The sequence below is a fragment of the Tachypleus tridentatus genome, chromosome 7 (genome assembly GCF_004210375.1).
Source record: "Tachypleus tridentatus isolate NWPU-2018 chromosome 7, ASM421037v1, whole genome shotgun sequence".
NCBI classification, from domain to species: domain Eukaryota; kingdom Metazoa; phylum Arthropoda; class Merostomata; order Xiphosura; family Limulidae; genus Tachypleus; species Tachypleus tridentatus.
In genome coordinates this window covers 194022604-194050392 of record NC_134831.1, presented here as the reverse complement: position 1 = coordinate 194050392, position 27789 = coordinate 194022604, and the positions used below count along the sequence as shown (strand labels likewise).

Genomic DNA, 27789 nt, shown 5'->3' with positions numbered 1-27789 from the left:
TCTTTCTTTATTGTCAACTATTTGCATTGATATTAATGTTTATTAACATTATCTTTACCTTAAGATAAATTAAGAACTTTTATATGAAATGTCAGCATGTCAGTAATGACTGATATATTTTTCATTGTAACTATTAATGATAGTAGTCATTGTTCACCAGGAAGTGGTGTTCTTTTAATTTTTTAGAGCGAGGAATTTGTCTTCCGACAATATCCCTTTGGCTTCTCTTTGTGTATATAGAAGCTTCCGTGCGGCTCAAAGAACTTAAAAATCTTCCTTTTCATTTAGATCTATGTAGACCCTTTGCAGCACATTGGTGAGTAACCATTTCCTATTAGTGTGGTGTTAATGCTAAATCTGTATCTTAATTGGACCCACACTGGTAATAAATCTATGGCAGTAGAAAATTTTGAAATTTCTAATGAATGTGGTAGAACAATAGTTGTGGATTGGGGCCTCTGTTCTGTGAATACAAAATGTCAACAATTTCATAAAACTTTAGGCTTAAATTACTTTCTTGGATGAAACTATATAATTTCAGTCAAGACAGAATATTTTTCATTAAGGTGGTACTATTAAAATTATAGAAAAAATTAAAAAACGGAGATGGAGATGGATGGAAAAGAACAGGGACACAGAATCACATTTCTGGTGACATCACCTGTGTTTGATGCATTTCATGTTGGTTATTGTATGTAATTATAAATGTTCTGCCCAATTTATTAGGGCACCAAAAAAATGAGTCAAAAATTCTTTTTGTCTCTGAAGGTTGTGTTTATACACAATAATTTGAAAGTCTAGTAGTTTTAATGTAGAGAAATGAATGTGTATATACACGTAAACTTTTTGTTACTTTTCAGCATTGGCTATCCTGTTGTTACGTTGGGATTTGGGTGTAAAAGCTATATCGGTTATACAATGAAGTTGGTGAGTATAGTTCATTTACATGTTATTGGTTCTGTAATAGGAAATAATTTACTGAAATGTGTAATAACTCAGTTGTATAACAGCTGAATTAGTGGTAATTGAATAAAAATAATATTTTTTCTTGTTAGAACCTTTAAGTCTTATACATGTTAAGAGTAGCAGTTTTGTAGTTCATTCTCATCTGTTGCAAGTGGTTAATTATTTTGAAAACAAAATCAAAGTATTTGCATGTAATGTATGAGATTATTATGAATTGTAAATGGTAAAAAAGATAATTATTCTGAATAGTATCCTTTTTTTTTCCAACAGCGAAAGCAAAAGGAGGTTGCAAAAGAAAACAAGTTTTATATACAGTTATTACAAGAAGCTTTGCCAGCAGAAGCTCCTAGTTTAATGTCAGGAAGCACGTCAGATAAGGGTAAGTTAAGTGGGAGGTACAGGCCAATTTTATATTAACAGAAGAGCAGCATAACTACAGTGCCTTGCAAATATATTTAACTACTAAAGTTTTGTTGCCATTTGAGCTTGCAGTCATGAAACTTTCAAATAGGAATTTATAGTTAGAATCTACACAATCTTTTTCAAACTGAGAAAGCTAAAGAAAACTGTTGTTATTATGTAAATAAGTTAGATTTTCAAAGTATTGCTTTGAGTGTGGTGAATTTCTAATTAAAAGGTGGAAAATACTTCATACTACCATATCACTATCCATTCAGGCCACCCTTTCATACTACGTAAATGGGCAAGCAGAAAACTGATTAGGGAAGCCAACAGTGATATAAAACAATTTAGAAGGTTCCATGTATGAAAAGGGAGTCAGTGTTCATACATCAACAATATCCTGGTCCCTACTCAAAGCAGGCCTGTATGGGCAAGTTGCAGTAAATAAGTCATTACTGAAAAATAATTATCTTAAATCTCAGATGGTCAGATGAGACAAAAATTGAGCTTTTTGGTCTGAATTCAAAGTGTTACATCTGGAGTAATTCCAATACAGCACATCACTCAGTCAACACCATCCCTACTGTCGAGCATAATGGTGGCAGCATTGTGTTATTGGGATGCTTCACAATAGCAGGGATTGAGAAGTTTGTTAGGATTGAGAAAAAATGGGTGGTACAAAGATCTAGAAAATTTGTGAAGAAAACCTGCTTCAATCAGTAAAGAACCTAAAAGTGGGTCATAAATGGACATAGCAGGATAATGATCTGAAACACAAGGCCAAAGCCACACTGAAGTGGTTTCAAAAGAAGAAAGTGAATGTCCTGAAGTGGCCCAGTCAAAGTTGTGTTGAATCCAACAGAAAAATCTATACCAAGACTTAAAGATTGCAGTCAATCAATGATCCTTGACAAACTAATCAGAAGTGATATTGGGTGACATTTCTACTAGTAACTACAGTATTAACACATATATGGCTTATATATCTTGTACTTTTGTAACTTAAGTTTTAATTATTACAAAACTTATAATATCTAATGTTTATTTGTTTTTAACCTCTACAGAATTAAAATGTGTAATTTAATTTTAATTACTACAAACAAAATAAGGAAGCCTGGTCTGATAGTATTCTTTCAGTGAGGTACAAACACTATGATTAGTAAATATTAGCTTAAACAGCTGTTTGAAGGACAGTGTCTCTGCTAGTTAATATAATGGTGAAATTCATACCTTTGTTTTTGTTCATTGGGTTGTTGTTTTTTTACTACCCTTAGTGTGAAGTGTTTTTACTTTCTGGACCTTAAGTTAATGCTATCCCATAGCTCACAAGTTTCAGTTTTTCTTCGTAAAATTTGGAAGGCACTAGAAAAAACTGTGGGCATAGAACAAAAATTCACAGATTCATAGTATTAAATATCAATCCACCTGTGATACATGTATTTCAGTCACTTTTATATTGTAAGGTTCTGAGTACAGAAACTTGTTACCATTCTGATAAACAAAATTATTCCCCTGGTGGCACAGTGGCAAGTTTGTGAACTTATAACACTAGAAATTGGGTTTCAATACAAAGATCTAGAAATTTTGTGAGGAAAACCTGCTTCAATCAGTCGAGAACCTGTAGAAGTGTATTGTTGTATTTCACTTTCCTTTACCATAAAGGTATCATGAATTGTATGCTCAGGCAAAGTATCTGAAATTGGGACGATGAGACCATAGTTTCAATTCAGTGTAGTTTGGTCAGAAATATTGTGTGGAAGTGGTTTCTCATTGATGATGATAAATCCCGTAAACTGCAATTTTTTTGTTTCATATTTCTCTCAGTTTTTCACTGAAGAATTTTCTGAAGGTTTGTAGTTTTTCTCTCAGTTGAGCACCAGAGGGCTTGTGTGAGGCATGAAATGTCCACATGACATTTAAATAAAATTTACACACACAAATAAGAAGGCATTAAAGTTGAAGTCACACTTTAGCTTTTCAGGTAATTTGTCTTCTTGAAACTTAGCAATAGATTTTCTTCTAATTGTTATGTATTTTTCAATTATAAAGTAGGAGCAGAACTTGGACAGAAAAATACATAAATATGAAATGTATATGTACTGGAGTCATACTGGTGAAGATTCTTTATTGAGTCTGGCTGTTGCACATAAACTGTGTATGATTTATATTTGGAAATGATTGATGAGAAGGATTTCTTTGAAAAATTGCAACTGGAAATGACGGACATTAAGACGTTTTTTTTTTCATTCAACAAATGCAGCTTGAGATATATCTTAACTCTAAAAATTTGTTTGTACTATAAAGGTTAAAGGTCAGAAAATGAATAGCAGAATGAAAAGTTTAACATTGCTTAAAAAGAATGTGTCATTACATAAACTATGAAAATAATAGTTGGTAGAATTTACCATCTTATTTCAGTTTAGAGTAACAAGCTACCAGGCTGCATGTGAATTATTAAAAATATATATAAATGTGACTGGTTGTATTGTCAAATATTTTAAATAACCTTAGGTTGAAATTGCTCATTGTATAAGCTTTAATGAATGCATTAATATTTTAGTAAAATGTTATTAATCTTGAGAAACTTGTGAGCTTAATAAAGTTCGTAAGTGTAGATTTTTATATTGTTTGGCAGAGTGTGATTGGCTGAATGTAATGATGAAATGAAAATGTCACCTAAGCATGTGATAGGAAAATTAACTTTTGGTACAGTATTTAAAATTTTGAACCAAAATAAAAACCTGTGTATTACATTGTATGCTGGAAATACTGTTTTATCCATTTACTACAAGGATTACAGATAAGTCTTCTAAAGATGAAGTGAAAAATGTTAATCAAAGAGGGCACACATGAAGTTGAAAGGGTTTACAGGATGTATATTTATTTACAGTATTCTCATGTAAGTGTATTAGCAGTCAGATTTTGTGCTAGAAATAATAACACAATAAAAAGGTTTTAAATGGATTATAATTTAAACTGAAATATATTGACATTTTTATTTGGACTGTTTAAGAACTTTTTTTCTTTTTATGAGACATTTACCAGATATTAATTTTCTAGTTTCTAAGAATGAAGAGGAAGTAATCTCCAATGGTGTTGGACACTGTAGCCTCAGCCAAACTAGTGGCAAGAAATCCAGTGTCAATGGAGGATCTCCTTGGAAAGAGATTAGCAGTGGGGGAAGTGTCCATAGCCATGTCCCCAATGCAATCAGCAGATACTCTGAATTAGATCCTCACGATGTTAAGAAACACAATAATAACTCAGATATTATTGAAAAGCATGAGTACCAGTACATGGAAACTCATCTGTCAAAGAGGGACAATAATGTGAATGATTTTGATGAAAGCGATGAAAGTTGCGAGCGAGATAAAACATCAAAGACCAGTAGTCTAACTATATCCTCTCGAAACAGTAAGTGGGCAGCACCGAATCATGTCACTAATGTAAACATTACCTCCTCTGGTGGAAGGAAGAAGAACAATTCTAGCCGAGAGTTGTCATCAAGTGTTTTAAACAGTGCCAAGGATGAGCACACTTTAAAGTATGTTATGTGCTGGATTTGTCCACTTCATTAAAAAAAAAAAATGTTTGCAATATATCTTTAACACCTCAGAGTCTGAAGAATTAAAGGAAATAACTAAAAATAGATTGTTTTATATGTTTTAGTGTCTTTCTACACCTTTTTTTATTTCTAGAAGTAGTGGTAAATGTTTTACAGTGGTATGTATATTGAAAAAGCACAACATTTATATTAGTACCCTACTTAAGCATGTTTGTACATGGTATTTTATAACTACATACAGATAGCAATGAAGATTTCAACATGTATAATGGTTTACCATAAAACTACTACTATTTATATCAGTACACAAAAAGCACAATGTTTTCCTGTTACGAAGAGTGATAAAAGCTGTGTTATGGGTTACATTGTTTGAAAATCTCTTGACATTTTAAGAAAAACTGAAAAATGTTGGTTATCAGATTATTGTAAAATATTTTAAAATAATGTTTCAACTTAATCCTTTAAGAACAGTTTTGTCAAATGCATATGTTGACATTTTACTGTGTAAATTGAAAAGTAAACAATTTTATTATCAGTGTTTGCAAATAAAGTTGGCATAGAAACTTATTCTCAACTTCAAAAATGGGCTGCTACAGTTTCTAATCAGTTAGAAACACAAACATAATTATAATAAGGTATTTAAAATATACTCCTCCTACCTTCTTGATCTGCTGAGACATCGGTACAGTTGTCAAACCAACCAGAGAAGTCCCTGCCCCATCTCTGACTTTTAAGGTTGTTTTGCTACTTAACTTTACATGACTAATGATATAATCAAAAGGAAATGCAGATTCTCCTCTACACAAGTCCACATTCTGTAATGACATTGACTAGAAGTTTCTCTCTCGGTGATTATTGTTGTACTACTAGTTCTTTTAGCAGAATGTTTTTTAAGTCTATTGGCAGCTTACTTGGAAAGGTTGGAGAGCTATTGTAGTTTTGGAACATTCTGTTTAAGTGATTTGATATATTTTTATGATCTAAAATGAGAACTACATAAATTATTTTTGAACACATGAGTTTGTAAGATTTGATGAGGCTCAAAGAATGATTTTGATTTCTACTTAAGTGCAAATGGTTCAGCCATGCAGTGAGAACTACAAGCCCTTGATTTTTGTGTATTTACTTATTTATTGTTTTTTTTAACAGAACTAACTAAAGTGTAAAAATTATAAACTTCTCAACTTTCCCTGACACATTAAGACATTTTTAAACCTCCAGAGCTCAACAAAACCAACGTGTATGTCATGTGCTATTTTCTGTACATGTTACGAACTCCCAGAAACAGCTAATTTCTCCTTTTATGATTTTTTGCTTTGTTTAAGTGGAAATTTTCTTAGGTATGTACAGAAAGTCACGATAAAACTATAAAAGAGAACAAATGTGAAGAGTTTAACAGTTAAAACTATTAAAATAAGTTTTTGAAACTTTCTGAATGATACTTAAGTCAGTTTAGATGAAATAATGACATTGATAATTTGAGTTTAAATTTTTAACTGTACAGACTTGAGAATCAAGTACATAAATTTTACTATAAAAAACAGTACTTGATTTTTATTTAGGAGGATGAAATATGAAAACTGTAAAATGAAGTATTTTTATTCTTAGCATGAAAATTACCTTTCACTCAGCTTCACTCAGTAAATGTATTTGAAGTTTATAGACAAATTTTTAGTACAAATGTTTGATTGAAAAATATTTTGAATGTATAACAGGTTTTTAATGTTCAGTGAAAGTTTGCCAAATTTCTTGAAAGTGCTCATAGGTAATTCGCAGTTATAGTATAGATAACTTCATAGACATGGGCTTGGTTCATTGCATTGACCAAACTCTTTAAGGGTCAGTGGTAGGGATTGTGGTCACCTTTATTGGTGCTCTTATGATTTGTCTTTTAAAATTGAAGATATAGCTTTTGGTAACAATTAGATAAACCTTATCAATGAAACCTTTGTACAACTTGAAATGTTCGTTTGAATGATTGTGGAGAAAAGTTTATTATTTTAGCTTTAATTCTGAGAATGTATGTATAAAAATCAACAAACATATAAAATTGTGTCCACTGTACTATATCTGTTATATCCAGTATTAATTAGGTATTTAGAATAGTACCAGGTCTCACAAGGTTGGATGGATATGGCAGACGTAATAACAATTTTCCTTGGAAATTGCAATCACGAGGCTTATACAATGCATTCTATAGATGCATTTGATTGGGTCATGCATGATGTGTAATATTAGCCAATCAAAGTTGTAGTTCATATCTAATTTCAGACTTGACAGTGGCTGGTTTGGATCATCATGCACACTGTGTGTGTTGTTACTTGTAGAGGTAGATTTATTATTTTGCCACCCACAGGCTCTGGCCTTAAACAGGTTCAGAAGCAAAGTCACATGGCACTGCTGTGACTAATATAAGTAATAGTAACACATTATTGACTTTGTTGCCATACTCTTGTGTAGTTTATACGGTGTAATTGAAGAAAAGAATGAATACACACTGTTTAATATTTATTATTTTCATTATTATAATATTCTGAAAAATTGCTACCTTCAAAATTTGCCACTCTAGGCTTATAGGGAAATCCAACACTGGTTTTTGTACACAACAATTGTTCATCAGTGTTAGTAACACACTATAAATTATCGTAAGTGAATTTTCTTCCTCATAGTTTTTGAAATGTTAAAACTTTACAAGCCATTCTCCTGTTCTTTTGTGTCTATGCAAGTGATACATATATATTTTGAATAAAATATTTTAGAAAATACAGAATTCTGCACAAATGCAAGATAGGTTTTTACTGTTATCTTAGATGGTAGAGAAGATTATATTTGTGGATTGTTTATTTTCTAAAGCAATTCATGTATTCTTGACATTTTTAAATATTTGCAATGTCTCATTCTTTGTGTTAGTTTGCTTATTGTATTATACAACTATTCTGTAAATTTTAATTTCATGTGTTTTGAACTTGCATGAACAGTTTTGGTAATTTCATAGAGAAGTACATCTGCTTAATTTTTGAACAAAATATGAATTTAAATCTAAAAGTTAGGCCAAAAGCTACATGTTAACAAATATTAGAGACAGTATGTAAAATCATGCAAAGCCAAAGTAGAATGAATAGTGTCAACTGTTTATGGGTATAAGAGGTTACTGGTGAAGTAGAACTTACATGGCAGTCAACCACTTGTGGTCCTGAATGTCATCATCTGGTTCTAATTTAAAATATGTGAGACATCAGAGGCTTTAGAATGATGATGAAATCTAATAGATGGATATGTTCATTATATTTTTTTGGTTTTGATTCTAAAGATACCTCTGCTGTGGGATTGTATTTATCAGTATATAGTGCCATGATATGTTTTATAAAAGTAAATGATGCCAAAACTTTCTCAAAACATAAAGTATTAATCTTATTCATTGCTAAGTTACAACAAAAGTATAGCTAGAAACAAATACTTAACCCATATTAAAACAGTCAAATATTTATTACATTTAGTCTCCAGTTTGTTTAATACAAAGCAAGTTATTGATTATTTTGGTGACAGTGTATTTATTTGTGCATTTCAAAGTTAGTTGTATATTTATGTCTTATTTTCACAAATTAAGTACAGTAAGTTAGCTTACATGTTTTAATTGTTTACATCAGGCTAATATCTGTGTAATCTGATATAGCTTTCATGTTTTAATTCTTTTCAGCAGGCTAATATCTGTATAATGTAAGTTATTCGTGATGACGAGAAATACACGTGAAGTAAAAATGTATTCTTAAGACATCTGGTATTAGTATTAAACTTCAATTAAAATAAAGTACAAAACAACATTTCAACCTTCTTAGGTCATCATCAATTTTGTACTTTATTTTAATTTAGTTTTAATACCTATACCAGCTGTATAGAAAATATGTAATTTAAGCTAATATGTATTAATTGCTTATAGCAGACTAGAATCTGCATAATTTAAGTTAGCTTAGATGTTCTAGTTGTTTACAGCAGATAGTACCTGTATAATCCAAGTTAGCTTAGATGTTTTATTTGTTTAGTGCTGGTTAGTATCTGTATAATCTTCGTTTTAATATTTCAAACAGGTGCTTACAGCAGTATAGTATCTGTATCATCAGAGTTAGCTTACACGTTTTAATTGTTTATAGCAGATAATACCAGTATAATCTCAGTTAGCTTAGATATTTTAGCTGTTTACAGCACTTTAATCCTTGTGTTATCGAAGTTAGCTTAGATGTTTTAGGTGCAAACAGCAGGTAGTAGCCATATAATCCAAGGTAGGTTAGATGTTTTAAGTTGATATATTGCATGTTATTTTATACTTCGTGTTAAAAGATATGTACAGTGTTAACCTTTTAATGATTAATGTGCACTTTCTGTTTTGTTGAAACTGAGCCAGAGGAACCAATGGGTTAAAAAAGTTTATCTGTAACTAGATTACAAATTGGTTGTATTTGAAAACAAATGTGAAAAAGAAATTATGTAATGGCTACGGTTATTAATCTATTTCTTCTTAATGTCTTCGTAGTTAGAAACATGTTTGGTGTGAGACTAAACTGGACCAAATTATTTTTTAATTATTGATTAAAACTTGTTTCAGGATTATGGTATCATTCTGTTAGAGAGTGTGCAATGATAAAATTGGGGTCTTATACTTGAAAATATTTGAGGTTGCATGAAGAATAGTAACTGGTTTTATTTCAAAGCAAGTAGAACTTGAAAAAGAAAAAAGTTCAATTAGTTATATAAATAATAACACCAGTGGTGACTAAAACAATTCTTAAAGGTATCACTTCCACCATGTTGTGGAAATTAACATGTGAAGATACTAGATGTCTAATTATTCTAGATTGTAAAGTGTGCATGAAGATCACAGATGCTCTTGAATGAGCTGTTATAAGGTACCAAACATGATGTTTGTAATACTGACAGTATGATTCCCTTTTGTTGTTGTTGTTGTATGTTAAAGAGTTGGTAGTGAGTGGTGATAACTAGCTGCCTTCTCTCAATGTCAAACTAGAGACAGCTTTTGCCTTCATGTAGCTTTGTGTGAAATTCAAACCTGTTGTATGTATTGGGTTGAGCAATAATTCGTGAGCGTTTTTTCAAGTTAAAAAAATATATTCATAAATGAAACGCTTTCGCAAAATATTTCATGTCGTTTGGTAGATAATTTTTTGCTCTAATAGATGGTGTGTTTGATTTTCATATGTCTTTAATATTTGCTTTCATTTTCAGCTCATTAAATGGACTGTCAAGTGGACAAAATCGAGCATTTTCGACACCATCTGCTTTTCGCATTTAATTTCTTGCAATTTCGTTTAAAACAATGCATACTATATACCTAGATATTACATTAAATAAAGTATCATAATAAATGTTTTGGGTGTAATGTGTTCATGCATTGAAGTATTGTATAGTCTTGCATGTAATGCTTGAATGAAATTATTTAAAAACGCTCACGAATTATTCCTTAACCTAATAAAATGCATATTGTTTTTGCCTGCTCTATTACGAAACTTGCTATCCAGTTTAGCATATAAATTAGTTATTTAACCAGTTTTATTTGTATATGTTTTTCTAATTTTGTTTTTATGTTTAAATACTAAAATAGCAAATGTTGCTTTTGCTTTGGTTGATAGGTAGAATCTACATACACAGTCAAGAGCAAATCGTAGAGTTAGAAAACAGAAAAACTTTCAGTTATTACTGTACATTTTAGCAAAGGTTTGAGCAAAAGATTGAAGTAATTAATTGTAATTAATCATTTTTTTATCCAACTTAAGACAGATTTCTGGAATATTCCATTTATCATATAGCAGTTACTGTATAAAAAGTCTATTCTAGTTTCATTTGATAAGCAAAGGCCCTAACAGAGTTACTCGTATTTTTAAATTTTAGGGTCACAATGTGTATGCATCTCTGTATGCCTTAACTTACAAATTACAGATATTCATTTTTCAGGTGTTGCTCATTTTTAATTTACTTAGCCCAAAAAAGTTTATTTTTCATTAGAAGCAAAAACTTCAAACTACATCTAATTAAAAACAAACAAAGATTAACATATCTACCTACCTAAGCAAACAAACAATGAAATAAATGCACTGTAGTGTAAAGTGATAAGAATATAACAAAAATTGTTTGTTTCTTAGAGGGATAGGATACTGCTCTCAGAACATGTCAGTGGAATAGTCCTGCTATGATATAATGGTGAATGATATGTCAATTAATTTTATGGTTACCAAACTTCTCCAAAACCACTATTTTAACTGTTAAATAAATAAATGAATATCAAAAGTATTTATTGTATATTTGAAGAAAATTGTTTTATACCTTATCTGTCATGAGCAAAAAATGGAAATTAAATGTTTGAGTTGGTTGTCATATCATTTACCCTACTTGTGAAATTTTTTTTTTTCCCTGACCCTTGTGGCCAAAAGTAGACTTAAATTTCTTTATTGGTTGCTATACCAAATACCTAAGTATTTACATGACTAAGGTGGAAATAGACATACAATGTTTGATGAATGTGATGATAAAGAATGAACTTTAAGACAATTAAGTTTCAAATTAGCTTGAATGGGGAATGAAGAAAATGTTATTACAAGTTTAACATAGTAAAAATGTTTTGTCATCAGCCATTCACACCGTCCTCAGACTAAGGTTTTTATTGGTGGTTTTACAAGATACGTAGTTATGCCTTGTTTTATTCCATGCATACTAGGTTGGAAACAGATATTAAACGATTAAAAGCAGATTTACAAGCTAGCCGACAGTGTGAGCAAGAACTGAGATCTCAAATACACAGTCTTACTGTGACAGAACGATCTTTCAAGGAAGAGCTGTCACAACTTCAGCAAGACAATGAAAGTCTTCAAAGCAAGTGAGTATGAACAAGGGATTGTATGTATAGAACTTGAAGTTTAGCAGTTACAATTAACTTGTTAATTTTTGATCTTTGTTTGAGTGAAGTTTATAGTTTTGAACACATTTAGCAAAATTACTGAACTAAACCATATTATTTACTATATTATAAATGTAGGTTTGATAAAAATGTCAAGGTTGTTTTTTGTAAGAATCTGATGTGATACTATTAGGATTTGGGTTTCATTTCAATGTTGGTATTTAGGGTTAGTTGTACATTGGAAAATATAATCAAATATACAGAAATTATATATTTTTTTATTAAGTAACATAATTTTTCAGATAGAGAGAAAAAAGTAACAAAGTAATAAAGGTAAATATGTTAAGTTTAAAATTAGGTTAAAGTAATTGGGATATAATTGGATAAAATGGAACTTTCCAAGTTCTACTAAAAAATTATGGTACTTACGTATAATTGGGAAGCCTGTTAAATCACTTGAATGTATGGGAAATTTAAAACATTAATACAGTATTAAATGGTTGCAGTTTACTTAGATTAATTTATGTTGTTTTTTTTCCTTTTCACAACAACAAAAAACTTAGAGTATCAGACTCGTACATACTACACAAAAGAAACAATTGTTTCTGAAGACCAAAACATTTTGATAGTATTACGAATTTAAAGTGCATCAAACAGATTCTCAGTAGCCATTGTTAAACATTTAAACTTGTTATGTTTGAAGTTATACTTCTTAGCATGTTCAATATGTTTTAAAATTTTATGCTTTCATTGATCTGTCAACAATCATTAGTCTTTGAAAGGGTTGGTTAAGACTAGTTGAATCAATTTTAATTTTTACCATAACAGACTACACAACTTAGTGACTGCTAGACAGCAGGACAAACAGTTGATTAGTCAGCTCGAGAAACGTCTGCAAGAAGAACGTAAACTTCGTAACTCCATCGAGTCAACCCTTGCTTCAGAAAGGAAGGCTAAGAAAGCTGAAGAAGCTGCAGCAGCGAGAGCTGTTGCTATGACTGCAGTCAAGTAAGTGATCATCATTTGAATACACCCTTTAATTAAAGGAAAGGATTGAAGAGCATTTGGACATTTGGAGTTGGATATAGTGTTTTATTTCTAGTTTCTAAAGGGAGATTTGAAGGTAAGATATTCATGATAATCCAAAAGGACTTCTGACTTTGCATAATTTATAATATATATATTTTTTACAAATAACTCCATCAGTTTTAATTACTGTTTGCTCCTTAACTCAGTTAACCATGCTTTTTTGTACTGACTATTAAGAAGTATAATGTACATGAATTTTTAAGAATTTACTTAAATCTGTGTAAAATTAGATACATTGTTACTAGAAATTAAATTATAAGTGTGAATAGTTTAATATATATTTTGTTATGTATCATTTCTTTTTTCGTAAAAATTCGGTAGTTATAAAACATTAAAACACATTAGTATGAAAAAATAAAGTAGCATATAGTATTTTCTACTTCCTCTTTTTATTATATTTTTGAAACTACTTGTAGCTTAACTTTAGTTTTGAATTTTTCATTATTTGTTTTTGTTTTTGTTTGTATAAAGATGTGCCAGTAAATCTTGTATAGTTTTCAATTAATATGTTTGTTCAAAACATTTTTTGTTTTGTACAATCAGTGTCTGGAGGTTAGTTAGAGTATTAAACATTTAATTTACATTTTCTACTTGATATTTATTGAAACCTTTGTTGGAGAATTTTGAAATATACCTTTAAAAAAAACTAAAGTTGTGTGGTTGAAAATCCAAAAACCAAATTACCTTAATGCTAAGGAAGTGGGGTGGGAGTACTGATGTATATATTTTGTAGTTAATAACAATATGACATGATATATTCACAACATTATGATTTGGCATTAGTTCTTTGTTCTTAAATCCATCTTTGTTGTTTATATTGTTAGAAGTCACATGTACATTGTAATAGGACATTGTGCACTAGATCATTTGTCATCTAATGCTGGATACTCTGATTGGTTGATTAATAAGATCAGTTTTAAAACTTTTTTAACCACTTAAATATTGTTTTTGTAGGATAATGTTGGTATCAACGTCCTTGTAACATTGAATCTCTTGTTAGTGCTCATTTTTAATCATATTTCATTTTAACTGTTTTGATTTTGCTCACTGGTCATTCAAAATTAATTTTATAAATTTTCCTTACAGCATAACATAATATTTTTCCACCCACCCACCATGTTTGTTCAACCAGAAAAATGTCATCTTTAAACTGGTTCATACAGTAAAAGAGTCGCATGTTATCTGCTAGCAGCAGATGTACAAACTCTTTTGAAGGATTTGCTGTTTTAACCACTTATTTTAGTTAACACTACATGTTTTTATATACATCATTTAAGTAGCAGTCTTTCTTCAAAAACTGCAAATATATATAAGCAGTATGCAAAATCATGTTTCTATCAGCTGTAGTACAGTCAGTGTTTAAGCTGTCACTCACTTTTTTGCTAAATCTTAAGACCTAAATTTGCCAAATAAGGAAATTCTTGAATCTGACTGATACTAGAGCTCCTGATCCCTGTTTTCAAGACATTAACATTATTTTATTTCCTTTCATTCTTCATACTTGATATAACATTGCATACAAGACAGGTGGAGTATAGAGTTGCAAGCTGGCATTAAATGTTGAACTGCAAACTAAATTATCAACTAAAAAGGGAAGAAGTCACAGGTGTAGAATTAGGAAACACATGGATAGTGACGTAGAAATTATGAACGATATTTCTCTATGCTGTTATACAACCCTAAATTTTGTCAGAACATTTGGTTAATATAAATGGTAATCTAGATAGCAATTTAGCTTTACAATTAACCATGCTATTCAAACTTTTTGACAGCCAGCTAAAAAACCAAGTGTCACACGTAAGGTATGAGAAATGGAAACCTAAATCACTTCTTGTATGTAAGGAAGAAGAAACATGCCTGTTTTGGTTTGTAAGCCATTTTTCAATGTAAAACTGTAGTCTATTTGGTCACTGTTGTAAATAGTACATTTTGATCATGAATAGTGATTAGATTTTATGGACTGTCTTTTTGCTTTTATATTTTTTAATCATCAGAGTAATATGTATCTTCAAAATTTCAGTATTTTTAGCTGCTGATAAATGGCTCATAGAACAGTTCTGTCATTTTTTCACTGATTTGATATTTTCTGACAGTTTTTAAGTCAGGATGTTAAATCCTTTTGATTGATGTATTTCACCACACTCAGGTTTTCATATTAATTTATTTTAATCCTGCCTAAAATAGTTTCAACCAGAAAGTCGACTGGTAGAGATCCTTATGAGTAATAAAATGGGATTGGGGTATACATGCGTATCCCATGCTTAGTATTGTTGGCACACAGAAATTTAGTTAATAAAAAGATAAAAAAGTCTATAATCCTGCCGAAAATAATTTCAGGTGCTGCAGCTATTGAGAATTCCATCTTGTTTGATAAATATTAGCCATTTATTTTTTACAAGAAGTGTGGTTCATGAGCATGTAGAATATAATTTTAATTTTTATTTAATATTTTGTGACAAAAATGAATTAATTTTTGCAACCTTTTTAACAACTTATAATAAGAAATGATAGTTTAACAATTAAGTAAGTAAACAGAACGATTATACATATTAAATATAATTAAGTTAGGCCAAGTCCTATGAGAATCATATTTTGTCATATGCTTTTTATATACTATTCTTTGACTAGGCTTGACTCTTACTGAGTTTTTTTTTGTATTTGAGGTATTAAAAAAGCTTCTTTCCATTAGGCCTGACTGTACAGAAAATTGTAAAAATCGTCGAAGAGATTTAGAAAATGATGTTAAACAACTACGTCGTGAAATAAAACTCAGAGAAGATCAAATGCGACAGATAGAGAGAGAAGCACAGGTCAGAGGTCATTTTTGGTTTTTAAATGTTTAAATCTGTTTTGTATTTAAAAAGAATTTGAGGAAGTAAAAAATGAATTTTTGTTGTAACCATTAAATGTAGCAACAAATTACTATGAGGTGAAATTTGAAAAGTAAACAAAATTTCTGATTAAATCACAGTTCTTATCATGACCAGAGACAATGTTTGCTTTGACTGCCAAATATTTTTCTGGGGTGTCATTAAATTAAAATATTTTAGCACAAACAAAATGAAAGCAGTACAAAATGTTTCTGATGATAAAATGTATTGAAAAGTACTGAATGTGGAATTGACTGTCATATTTGGTAAGTTTGTACTTCCACTGCTGCTTTCAAAGGCTGCACCTTGTGACTTTATTTCTACCAGTATCAACTTTTTCTTATGACCATATTTGTAAGATATACCACAGTATTGGAGTAATCAGCAGCTGTCTCTGTAGTATAATATAAAACAAAAATTGTTTGTACAGTTTGTAATAAACTAATATTTTTAAGTATGTTGCTGTAAGCTAATATTAGTATTCCAAAGATCTAGTAATATCTCTCTTTCATAATAGTTTTTGTAATGTATATAACATTAGTAACATTCATTTACAGAACAGCGTATTGTTAGTCCAAGAGGTGTACTAACAAGTAATTGTATGTACTAACATAAAACTTGCAAATTGTTTTATTCCATTAATTGAGTATGTTAACACAGTCTCTACGCCAATATAAGGACTCTCAGGATGATACAGAGGTCTTGATGTCAGCTCTGTCAGCCATGCAAGACAAGAACACACATCTTGAGAATAGTTTGAGTGCAGAAACTCGTGTGAAACTGGATCTGTTTTCTGCTCTGGGAGAAGCAAAACGCCAAATGGAAATTACTCAGTGTAAGTCAGGATTACAATTTGTATTATTAGAGTTACAGGGTCCACAATATTAATTCATATACTTTAAAATAAGAAACATATATAGAGCTTCATTCCTTCTTTGCTGTTAACATTTCTTTACAAATGATGTCCACTGTTCCTTGGAATTTTGAGGGCTTGAAATTGACTTTTTAGCTTATCGTCACTCCCTTGGCTGGTAACTTCAAAAATTGTCCAATCCTGCTCTGAGTTTACTTGCCCGAGTAGTTGAGGAACAATTATACAACTTTCAAAATTATAGTTTACACACTTAATACTTGCAAAGCATAACAAACTGCTAGGTCTAAATAATATATATATTTTATGTGATTCCTATCACAAATTTTAGGACTGTTGTTTTATGTTTACTTACAAAATGAAAGACTGGCAGTTAGCGACATAGAAAGGCCAGAGTATTACATCTTGTTGTTTTAGTCCATGGAGGGTGCAAACACATCCAAAATTCTTGAGAAAGAGGAGCATGTAGGATATAGGTTGTGCAAGGCAAATCATTTAAATGTCAGTTAAAGAAGTCACTTCTTGGGCATAAGTACATGTTAATACTAACAAATGAAGTTTTTAGATTTTTGAAATTAACATGCTTGTGAGGGGAGAACACAATAAGTTTTACATTGTGTGCTGTAGTTTTTACTTAACAGTCATTAATCTCAAGCTCTTAACTTCCGATTTTCCATACATTTTGACCACTGACCAGTAAGTTGAGAAAAAAAGCCAAATTCAAATGTATGTTTGATTCACTTCAGTAGTTATTAAAGAACATAAAGTGAAGTATATTGAAGACTTAGTTGCCAACGTGTTGCAGTTATTTCTTCCATAATCAATGAAACTATTTGAGAATTTCATTAAGATTTGCTATAATAAAAACTTAATACCACTTCTTTTAGTGTGTAAAAATATTTTGTTGCTGAAAACTCATTTATTAAATATTTTTCAGCATTGTTGAGCCAGAAGGAGAAAGAGATTGAAGAACTGAAGTCCAAGGTGGCTGAAGTTATGGCCGTCATGCCACCAACCTCCACTTATGCGGCTGTTAGTCTGGAATCAGACATGGTGTCCTCCTCCATGCTTTACTCCCCTAAGTTCATATCGGAAGAAAAAGTCACTAAATCGTCTCTTGACCCTAATGCTTCTGTTTACACTCCCAAGATCTGCTCCTCAGAAATGTAACCAAAAAACAAAAATTGTAACTGGGAAATAATTATGTAACTGGGAAAAAAATTTTTGTTGTTGTTGTTGTTTGGAGCCAGTGTAAAAGGAAGACAATAGACTAAGAAAAACAAAAATTGTTTAAATACTATATCTTTTTGTTTTTTATTTAGGTTTGTATCTAGTGTCATTAAGTTTTCTGTGATAACATTCTAAGGTAATCGACATAATATTTGTTTTTCAAATTATTACTTCATTGTTAAACAATACTGCTCACAGAAACCTTCAAGCATAGGACAAGTCTTTCTTTTGTGCCCTCCTCCTGGGCTGTTGTGTTTTAAATGTGGCATGTGACAACTAGCCAAAGTTGTTTGGGCCTCCTGTGGACAGTACTGTTGTTAAATATGTTCAGAGTAATTATATAATTACGTATTGAAATAAAACTTTATGATGGGGGTTTCTTGTACAATTTTTGTCATACTATAAAGTCATTGTTGCAAAACCTTTATAAAACTATATAGTATTTTGTTGTTGTATATCACACACACACACAGCTTGACTTTCCCCATGCATAGGTATTTACATTGTCTGAATTATCTTTCTTTATTCTATAATTTTAATAGTCAACAATTAAGAAAAAGAAATATGTGAGAGGGCTCATCTATGGTGAATTATCTGCTCTGTAAAAAAGAAAGTGATATTCACTGGGCGTAAGTTCTTTTGTACTAATAGTGGGTAAAGAGATAAAATTAATAGTCTGTTCTCAATTTATTGTTTTATATTTGTTGACATGTAAAAAATGTAAAATTAAGGATTAATTTTACATTTTCTGTGTTCATCAAACTCTACCTTTCTGGTGTGAAGTTATATCATAATTTTTTTTTCTCTCTGAAGTGAGGGAGTGGACAAGTTGAATGATGCTATTTTATATCTGTAAGTGCTTTGAGTCTAGAGACATGCATGTCTGTTTGTTTTTTTTTACTTCCATAGAAGAGAAGTGCTTCAATTCTTGAAGTTGTAATTAACAAAGAATTTCATTTTTTTCCTGCCAACTAGTAAAATTAAAAAAAATAAAAATAAAATGCAATTTTTAGTTCTCAATATCTCTTCTGCATGAAGTGGCTGTGGAGTTTACCTGAATAAATTAATTAGGACAGATAATAAGCAGTGAAGGTTTTACTTCCTTAAATGTCAATATTCTGTGTGTGTTATTTTTTTGTTTTTTATTGATATCAGCAGTTCTCTCTGTGCTATAATTTTGTTGCAGGTAAAAGTTAAGTTTTTAAAGTTGCATAGTAATAATGTTTAAGAGCATCTTCTGTTTTTACCTTAGGATTCATTTCTACCAGAACTTAATTGTGAAAACATTTGAACACAATGAAATATGAAATAGATACATTACATACTTCAGATTTATTTATAAGTGTTTTTTTTTTATATTTTTAACAGTGTTTAATAAACGTTGAAGTTTACACTGTAAAAATGACAGAGTTTTGCTAGTAGGTTACAATATTTTTAAAAGGTGTACAATAAGCTTATAAATGTGGATAGATGAATATGTTGATATTAAAGAAAAATTTAAATGTAAGCTGATGTTTATAAATAAGTTTAGTATGAGGACTTTAGGTAAAACAGTGTAAAATATATGAATGGAGTGTTCTTAATCTTAGTTCATCTTCTGTTGTCAAAAATTCACTGGAATCTCTGGAGTCCAAAAGTTTTTTTTTGTTGTTATTGTTTGTAAAAGGAGTGTAAACTTACTGCATGTGTAAGTTAAATTTAACAGAAATGTAGTCACAAGCCCTTTTCTCAACACTTGATAAATATCCTATGTTCTGACAGCAATCCAGCATGCAGAGAACTCTTTAATCAGGGTATATATACTCTGATGTTATTTATTATAGCAGTGTTTCAAAACTAGATATATGAATGATAATTAATCTTTCTTAGATTAGTCTTTGCAGTAGCAAGGTTTTCAGTGTTTCCTTTACTGTATACAAACCAAATGTGTCAGTAAGTAATACTATGATAATAAGGTTTAGAAAAAAAAACTCAGACTTGCCATGTTAAGTTTGTTAACCAAGCATTATCCAAATCAGTATTACACCCTTTGCACATGTTAGTTACATCGGTAAACAATTGAAAAAAACTGAACATTGAATATTATTGCAACATAACTGTGAGTGTTACTGACAGATGTTCCGTTATTTAATTCTAAATTCTAGCAATAAATATATTAATTGCACCTATATATATACAAAAGCTAGAAAGTTGAATTTGTATTATTTGAGTAGTTGGACTTAATGTTTGAACATAGATAATTTTTAAGAATGTTAAAAATAGTTGTATACACATCTAAAATAGGTGTATTTTCTAAAAGCCATCATAGCTCTATTAAAATGTGAGGCACACACGCACAATGCACATTTCATTTTAATGTTTATTAGATGTTTCACCACTTCTCTTGATATGAATGTAGCAGTTATACCATTTGTCTTCCTTTTCATTGGCTCTTGAGTTTATTTTCTAGCCCAGTGAGTGTCTACATTTTCAAGTTTCTACCCTATTTAAGTTCCTTAATTAAAGGATTTTTTTTGTTATTAATTGCAGAAGTTCTTAGCGAAAAGCAAGGAAAAAGCTTTTCATTCGTTATATTTATTTTGTTGTTTTTATTTTTTTGATTGGAGGAGTTCCATTGCCTCACTGGTCCAAGACAGAATGAGGTACTCTGGATTATTATTTAATATAACAGTCTTTTATTGTTAAGCTAAAGCCATTAATGGATGTTGTAAGTACAAAACGTAAGGTTCTCTCAGTATGTTGGTAGATATTTATAACAGCAGATCTTGACAGTATAGCAGCAACAGGTGAGTTTTGACCACTTCGGCCTCAAGTGAAATGAACAGTCAGTTGCAAAGACATCCTTTTTCCAGTTGCTGTTCGTAATTAGTCTGGTGATAGTGATGTTTTATTACGGGAATGAAGTTTCTAGAAGCTTTTCATGTTCTGAATGTTATGTACTTTTCCGTGCTCCATACTTATTATTGAGGCTTTATTGGCTAGTGTTCTTTCCCCACGTGCTGAAGCAATGGCAGCCGAGGGCATGAATCTGAACCGCTCGATTTAACCTTAACTTAATGGAAATAAAGATGATACTTTACTCAACGTGTTCATTGTTATTTCTTTTTACCAAAGTTTATACCTCTTAATAATATGTGAGGCCTATTATTATTTATTTATGCCTCTCGATTCCATGAAGGAACATAGGGTCGCAATCGCTTGCGGATTCATTAACAGGCTGGTTTTTTAAGTGAGTAGATTGTTAGCCTACTGCACAACCCCCAACTAGGAGGAGAAACCTTAGCCGTCCCTAATTTTGCAGTGTAAGACTAGAGGGAAGGCAGCTAGTCATCACCCACCGCCAACTCTTGGACTACTCTTTTACCAACGAATAGTGGGATTGACCGTAACATTATCACGCCCCCACGGCTAAAAGGGCGAGCATGTTTAGCGCGACCGGGATGCCAAGAGTTGGCGGTGGGTGGTGATGACTAGCTGCCTTCCCTCTAGTCTTACACTGCTAAATTAGGGACGGCTAGCACAGATAGCCCTCGAGTAGCTTTGTGCGAAATTCCAAACAAACAAACAAAAATATTTTTATTTTTTTACAATGAAACTTAAACCACTGAAACTTTTATCGTTGAACAAGGAATATCACTATTTTCGGAACTTAAAGTAAATGAAAGAACATCGTTAGAACGTATTCCGTAGTAAATTGGTGTATTTGTAATAAAAGGATGTGTTTGTGTGACCGCCACATCTCCAAGTGGAAAGGAACCTAGAAATCTGAAATTGTGCACCTTGAAGGTATGAACCTGGGTATTTACTAATCTACGTATCGGTGTATTCAAAATAAGATTACCAAAAGACTAATGAAGTGGGATTACTGAAGTTGTTAAAATAATAGATATTTAATAAGTTATAAACATAGACAATATTCTTCGCCAACGCAGAAGATAGGTTAAACAAAAGGGAATTAATCATTTAAATAATTCTTAATTTGTAGGATCAAATAGTGGATTCAAGTTACCAGGAAATACAATTGGAAGAAAGTCATTATGCTTGTTTTTCCCTTTGGAAAATTTGACTTGAACCGTGAACAATTTAAAGGGTTCAAATTTTTTAATGTTTATTTTAACTCTGTAGTGTTTATAAACCTATGTTTGTATAATTTATTTCAAAATACAAATTCATGGATTACAGAGCTTGGTATGGTAGTTAGCATACTTTGGTCGCAATCCCAGAATTGCGGTTTTGAATCTGGTCCTCGAACGTGCCATTTTAGTTACGGAACGTTTTAACGTGATGATCAGTCCTACTATTCTTTGGTGGTGGATCATACTGATTATTTACCTTTCTTCTTGTGTGTCACTTCAAAATTACTTACGGTTAAGGTAAATAAATCTCGAGTGGATGTGCCTGAAATTCGAAACAAGTAGAAACTACAGCTGTATTTGAGGGTACAAACCAAGTGAGAGGTAATCACAATACCCATGAACATCACATTTTTAAATTTGTAATGTTCTAAAATAGTGAAGCCTAACCACCACAGTTCAGTAACAACAAATAGAATAATTTATGAGAATATAACAACACTTGAAATTTATCGCTAACCAAAAACAGTTAATAAACACATGCCTGTCGGGGACTTGACACAAATGTTAATGAACAATAAAGTATTAACATTAACTTTTTCAAGTATTGGAATCACGAAAGAGAAATTAAAGGAAAAATATAATTCCAGCAGAAAAACTCCACAGTAACTTTTTTGTATTAAAACATTGCGGACAGGTCACGAGTGTATTTGTGACATAACACAGAGATATTTTTTGTCATAATTTGCAACTTAGAGTATGTCCATGCAGATACCTAGTAAATGTTTTAAAATCTGTTATCTTTTAAAACATTTTTTCTGTATAGAGTAAAACCACACAAAACCTGCGTGTAGATAGCGTTTCACTTCTTTTCCTATAGGCAGTATAAGCTCTGTTAAGAAATTTTTTCCTGAAGATGAAATTAATAAAAGAATATGGTGTTTTATGTCACCAGATAATCTTCCTGGGGAATCCTATGTAGGGCTCTCCTTGTACCTTCAGATGATGGACTGAGTTCGTTTGTCTTTAGTTCCAGTTAGCTTTTTTTTTTTTTGTCAGTAATCCATTCTCTTGACACAGAGAGGATGAACTGCGTGTGTATATTTATTTTTCTTTAATTAAGGACTTTGTAGATTATTTTATCAGATAAAGTACTTTTTTTTTGTCTCTTTCGTTGTTGTCATCCAATGACAACTGTTGTTTTGGATTGTATAGTATCCTGAATTTATTGAGGAAATAATCTAGTACTAGTTGAATTTTAAAGATCCTGCCTGAACACTCATTCATTTTCTGATTATCATTCAGATACCAAAATGTTCAAATCTGTTTCAACTCATTATTGTCTGCAAAAAATACTGGGCTAATCAAAAGAGGATCTGTTTATCACCACTCTCTCCAGATTGGTAGACCAGATTCAAAGAACACAAAAAGTCACCTTCACACGTTTTCGAACACTGCAAATCAAATAAACACAACATAACCATAGAAAACACCCAAATATTAAACAAAGAAAGAAACATAAACAAACGCAAAATTAAAGAAGCCTTACTTATGCAACAACTCAAGCCCAAAATAAACCAATACAAAGGAACACCTTTATACCTATATTAATAAATATAATCCAACATCTAAGAATACCCACTACATTTTTACACTCAATTACACAACCGCCTTCAAACATGTGGTCAGTAACCCTTTCTTTCTTTGTGAACCTGACGATGACCGAAGAAGTTCGAAACGTTGTTCGCTCCTCTACCTGTGCTTTCTCTACCTATACCAGCCGTTTTTAAATAAATAATTTTTTCTACGGATTATTAGCTCTCGTGTAGCTTTGTGCGAAATTTATAAAAAAAATATTTGTTTCTGTGCAAGAAACCACTTGTAAAAAATGTGGGTATTAAGCAAAAATTAGAAAAATATAATAACCGATCAAAACGCTTTCGGCTTTTTTTCAAACTCCTTTTTTAATGCTCTGCACGAAATAGGAATAAATTTGTGACCCGTCCGCAATGTGTTAAAAACAACATCAAGTGACAAACAACAATAATTTATCGTTCACTATGTTGTGACTGCCTTTACGAAGCATGTAGCTGGACATTATTTCACTGTGTTAGGTCACGAGAGAACATTTTATATGATCGTATATTTACATAATCTTTTGCTGCATTAAAAATATCTGTGGCCCGGCACTCGACTCGTAATCTGAGGTTCGCGAGTTCAAATCCCCGTCACACCAAAAACTCTCGCCCTTTCAGCCGTGGGGGCGTTATAAGTGTCGGTCAATACCACTATTCGATGGTAAAAGAGTAGTCCAAGAATTGGCGGTGGATGGTAATGACTAGCTGCCTTCCCTCTAGTCTTACACTGCTAAATTAGGGACAGCTAGCACAAATAGCCCTCGAAAATTCAAAACAAACAAACGATAATATCTGTACTTCCCAGCTAGGGATGTTTCGTAATATATCCATATTTACTCAAAGTAAATGTCATCAGCTAGTGTAATAAAAATTCATAGATAAACTAAACAATAGAAGGAATAATAAATGAACGATTAACAAAAAATAATACAAATAAAATTCGATATTTCACAAATGTATCTACATGCAGTGGAAAAAGTAACTAAATTTAATTATCAGAATATCTGCCAAGCTCGAATACAGCATTTTCAATATAACTGTTAACGTATTGATTCATGTTGAACAAGAGACGGGGAACTTTTATTAGTAGACATGTAATTCAACAAAAAGTCTTTAAAATGAAACCTACTAATACAAAGTCTTAGCTACAAAGAAATAAAACGTAAAAAAGTGTTGTATTGTCTTAAGAGGATACGACTTTTATGAGTTGTTGAACAGAAAGTCCATTTTATGTACCACTAGGCGCCAGTGTTGACTGTTTGCCTTCTATCTTGTCATAAAAAAATAAATAAATAAAGTTTGTTATTTTTTAACCTTAGTATCAATAACTTGTGTCACACTGTAAATACTTAAAAATAAATGTGTTTCAAAAACTACAACTCTTAGGGGAACTAATATGAAGATCATGAGTTTAAACATGACACAGAATGTTTCAAAACTTGTCACAGAAGATGCTTGATATATCTTTTATTCTCCTTCTGTATATCACGCTGCCCGTAAGTGAAGCTATTGCAAACATAAATTATTCTGGACGGTATTGTTCAATATTTGCAGTATCTCAGTGACGTATAATTCATCAAAGCGCCAGTTGCATATTGTTAAAAGAAATACAAGAAAAACAATGCTAGTTACAGATAAAAGCGATTTTAGGCGTGTGGTTTAATATGGCTTTGAAACGTTCTGCGCTTTTTTCTAGATCCTTCTTCAACGAACCTCTAGCAGGGTGGATGTTAACTTTTTTTTTTTTCTCTCTCTCTCTCACGGACTCATTAATACCCCTCTGCTTCCAGTACTCAATATTACTTTAGGGCTTTTAGCTACCCCACCGTTCACTTTCGGAAAGAAATACATTTGACACGAATATATAGTTGGAATGTCGGATTATTTCTCGGCATGAAATCATGCAACTTTCGCGCTCACCAGTGGCTCAGAAGTAAATCTAAAGACTCGCTAAAAACAGATTTTCGATTTTCCTGGTAAAAACAGCATTGTTAGCCCATTGTTTAGCTTTGCGCATAGCAACAAACGAAATAAAAGCACACTAGTGCTTTGCTTTTGAATTTCGCACAAAGCTACTCGCGGGCTATCTGTGCTAGCCGTCCCTAATTAGGCAGTGTAAGACTAGAGGGAAGGCAGCTAGTCATCACCACCCACCGCCAACTCTTGGGCTACTCTTTTACCAACGAATAGTGGGATTGACGGTATCATTATAACGCCCCCACGGCTGAAAGGGCGAGCATGTTTGGCACGACTCGGGCGCGAACCCGCGACCCTCGCATTACGAAGCACACGCCTTAACGGCACACTAGTGCTCGCTGATGGTAGAGCAGGAGACGTGCCGCTGTTTTATTTTATTTTTTTATTCTGTTTTCAATTCCAAATGCACAATTTAATGGTATTCTCGAAATATAATGGCCACAGGAGCCTATCTGTGGCCTATCTATATACAAATATTTAAAGTAATTGTTTTTAAAAAACGGTGAGAATAATAAAGCTAAAAACATTATCTATTAATATTGACATTTTCATTTTAAAATGTCTAAGCAGTTATTTTCAGGATATATAACAGAAACTAAAACTTTATTATAAAATAATATTGTGGTAGTGATATATTTTTCTGGTAGGTCACTGGTAAAATAACAGACTTAGAATGTTAAAATGCGGTGTTTGATTCCCTATGGTAAACAGAGCATAGAGAGACCATTGTGTAGCTTTATACTAAAAAAAGAACAAACAGTAGTAATTTATTTTTCATATAAATTTCCATGGAGTTCTGACATAACAAGGTGGTTTGGACTCTTCTTGTTGCCTGAAGGTCATAGAATACGCTGAACATGTTCGCCTTTTTAGCTGTAGGATCATTATAATAAAACGCTCAATTCCACTATTAATGGATGTACATTTGACAGTTGGTGGTGTTGACTAATTATCTTCCCTCTAGTCTATTTCTTCAGTATTACGAACAGCCAGCACAAGTAACCCTAAAATAACTGTGTGCGAAATTCAACAAGCAAATAAACCTTTCCATAGATTCACCTTACACTGAGGCCTCGTAATCTGAGGGTCGCGGGTTCGAATCCCCATCACACCAAACATGTTTGCTACTTCAGCCGTGGGGGCGTTATAACGTTACGGTCAATCCCACTACAAATAAATTAAACAATGGATTTACGAAATAAAAAATACACCATCAAATGACAAGGAAACAACAGTCACTAATACACAACAAACAAAACCAACATTGACACAAGACAAAATAACATACGCAAAATAACACTTAAAGCAATTATACAACTACCAAAACAAAACGAACGGTAGAAACCGATAGATGTGATAAACACTACACATCCACCAAAACCACAAGATAATGACAACTCCACTAAGGAAACAAACACAAATGACAAGACGAACCTATTTGTAAATATTATTACAAATTTCATTATAGACTTTATAACCGAGTACACAAAACCAATACAAACAACAAATTGCCTTGATTTCCCAGTAAACACAGCAAAAAAAACACATCGTACCTTACATACCGCAAATATTAACAACACTTACGGGATACCTGCTATCAAACTAAATTCACTGTTGTATATATCAATATCCAAGGTGCACTGGCTTCCAAGAAACATGAGATCAAAGACAAAATTCAACAAACTAACCCAGAACTTGTAATGTTAAGTGAAACCTTACTATACAAAACCAATAGATTTAAAATACCATACTACCCAACCATCAGGAAAGACAGATTAGATAAACAGGATAAAAACAGAGGAATGTTGCTGCTACACAAAACAAATCTATCAGTTACTGAAATTCAAATCAGTAGCAACAACGAACATATAACTACCGATTTTCTGTCAAATAATCGTTCTACCGTTACAATAGCATGAATTTATTGCTCACCTACAAAACAAATAGACTTAAATTTACTTAACAACATATTTTTCCACAAACAAAACACCATTTCAAGAGGAGATTTAAACTGTAAACACATCAGCCTTGAATGCAGCTCCACAAATACAAATGGAAGACTTCCTGAATGACGACCTCCCTACGCATACTCTGTATGCCACTAATAAGAATGACATACTAGACATATGTCTAATCTCGTACAATATGAGCCAAAAACTAGTTAAATTTCATATGGGAAAAGATGTAGACCGTGATTATTTGCCT

The 27789-nt window shown here is 31.7% G+C and overlaps 1 protein-coding gene across 2 annotated transcripts in view; it reads left to right on the top strand.

The window, feature by feature from the left end:
- The window catches only part of LOC143257609 (macoilin), a 38884-nt gene extending 17903 nt beyond the window's left edge, over positions 1 to 20981 (top strand). For both annotated transcript variants that reach the window (XM_076516592.1, XM_076516593.1), the window contains exons 4-12: positions 187 to 316; positions 861 to 927; positions 1237 to 1345; positions 4429 to 4912; positions 11658 to 11816; positions 12666 to 12845; positions 15616 to 15736; positions 16457 to 16631; positions 17605 to 20981. In XM_076516592.1, coding sequence (XP_076372707.1) covers positions 187 to 316; positions 861 to 927; positions 1237 to 1345; positions 4429 to 4912; positions 11658 to 11816; positions 12666 to 12845; positions 15616 to 15736; positions 16457 to 16631; positions 17605 to 17837 — 1658 coding nt within the window. In that variant the 3' untranslated portion in view covers positions 17838 to 20981. The remainder of the gene's footprint in view (positions 1 to 186; positions 317 to 860; positions 928 to 1236; positions 1346 to 4428; positions 4913 to 11657; positions 11817 to 12665; positions 12846 to 15615; positions 15737 to 16456; positions 16632 to 17604) is intronic.
- The last annotated feature ends 6808 nt before the right edge of the window (positions 20982 to 27789 follow it).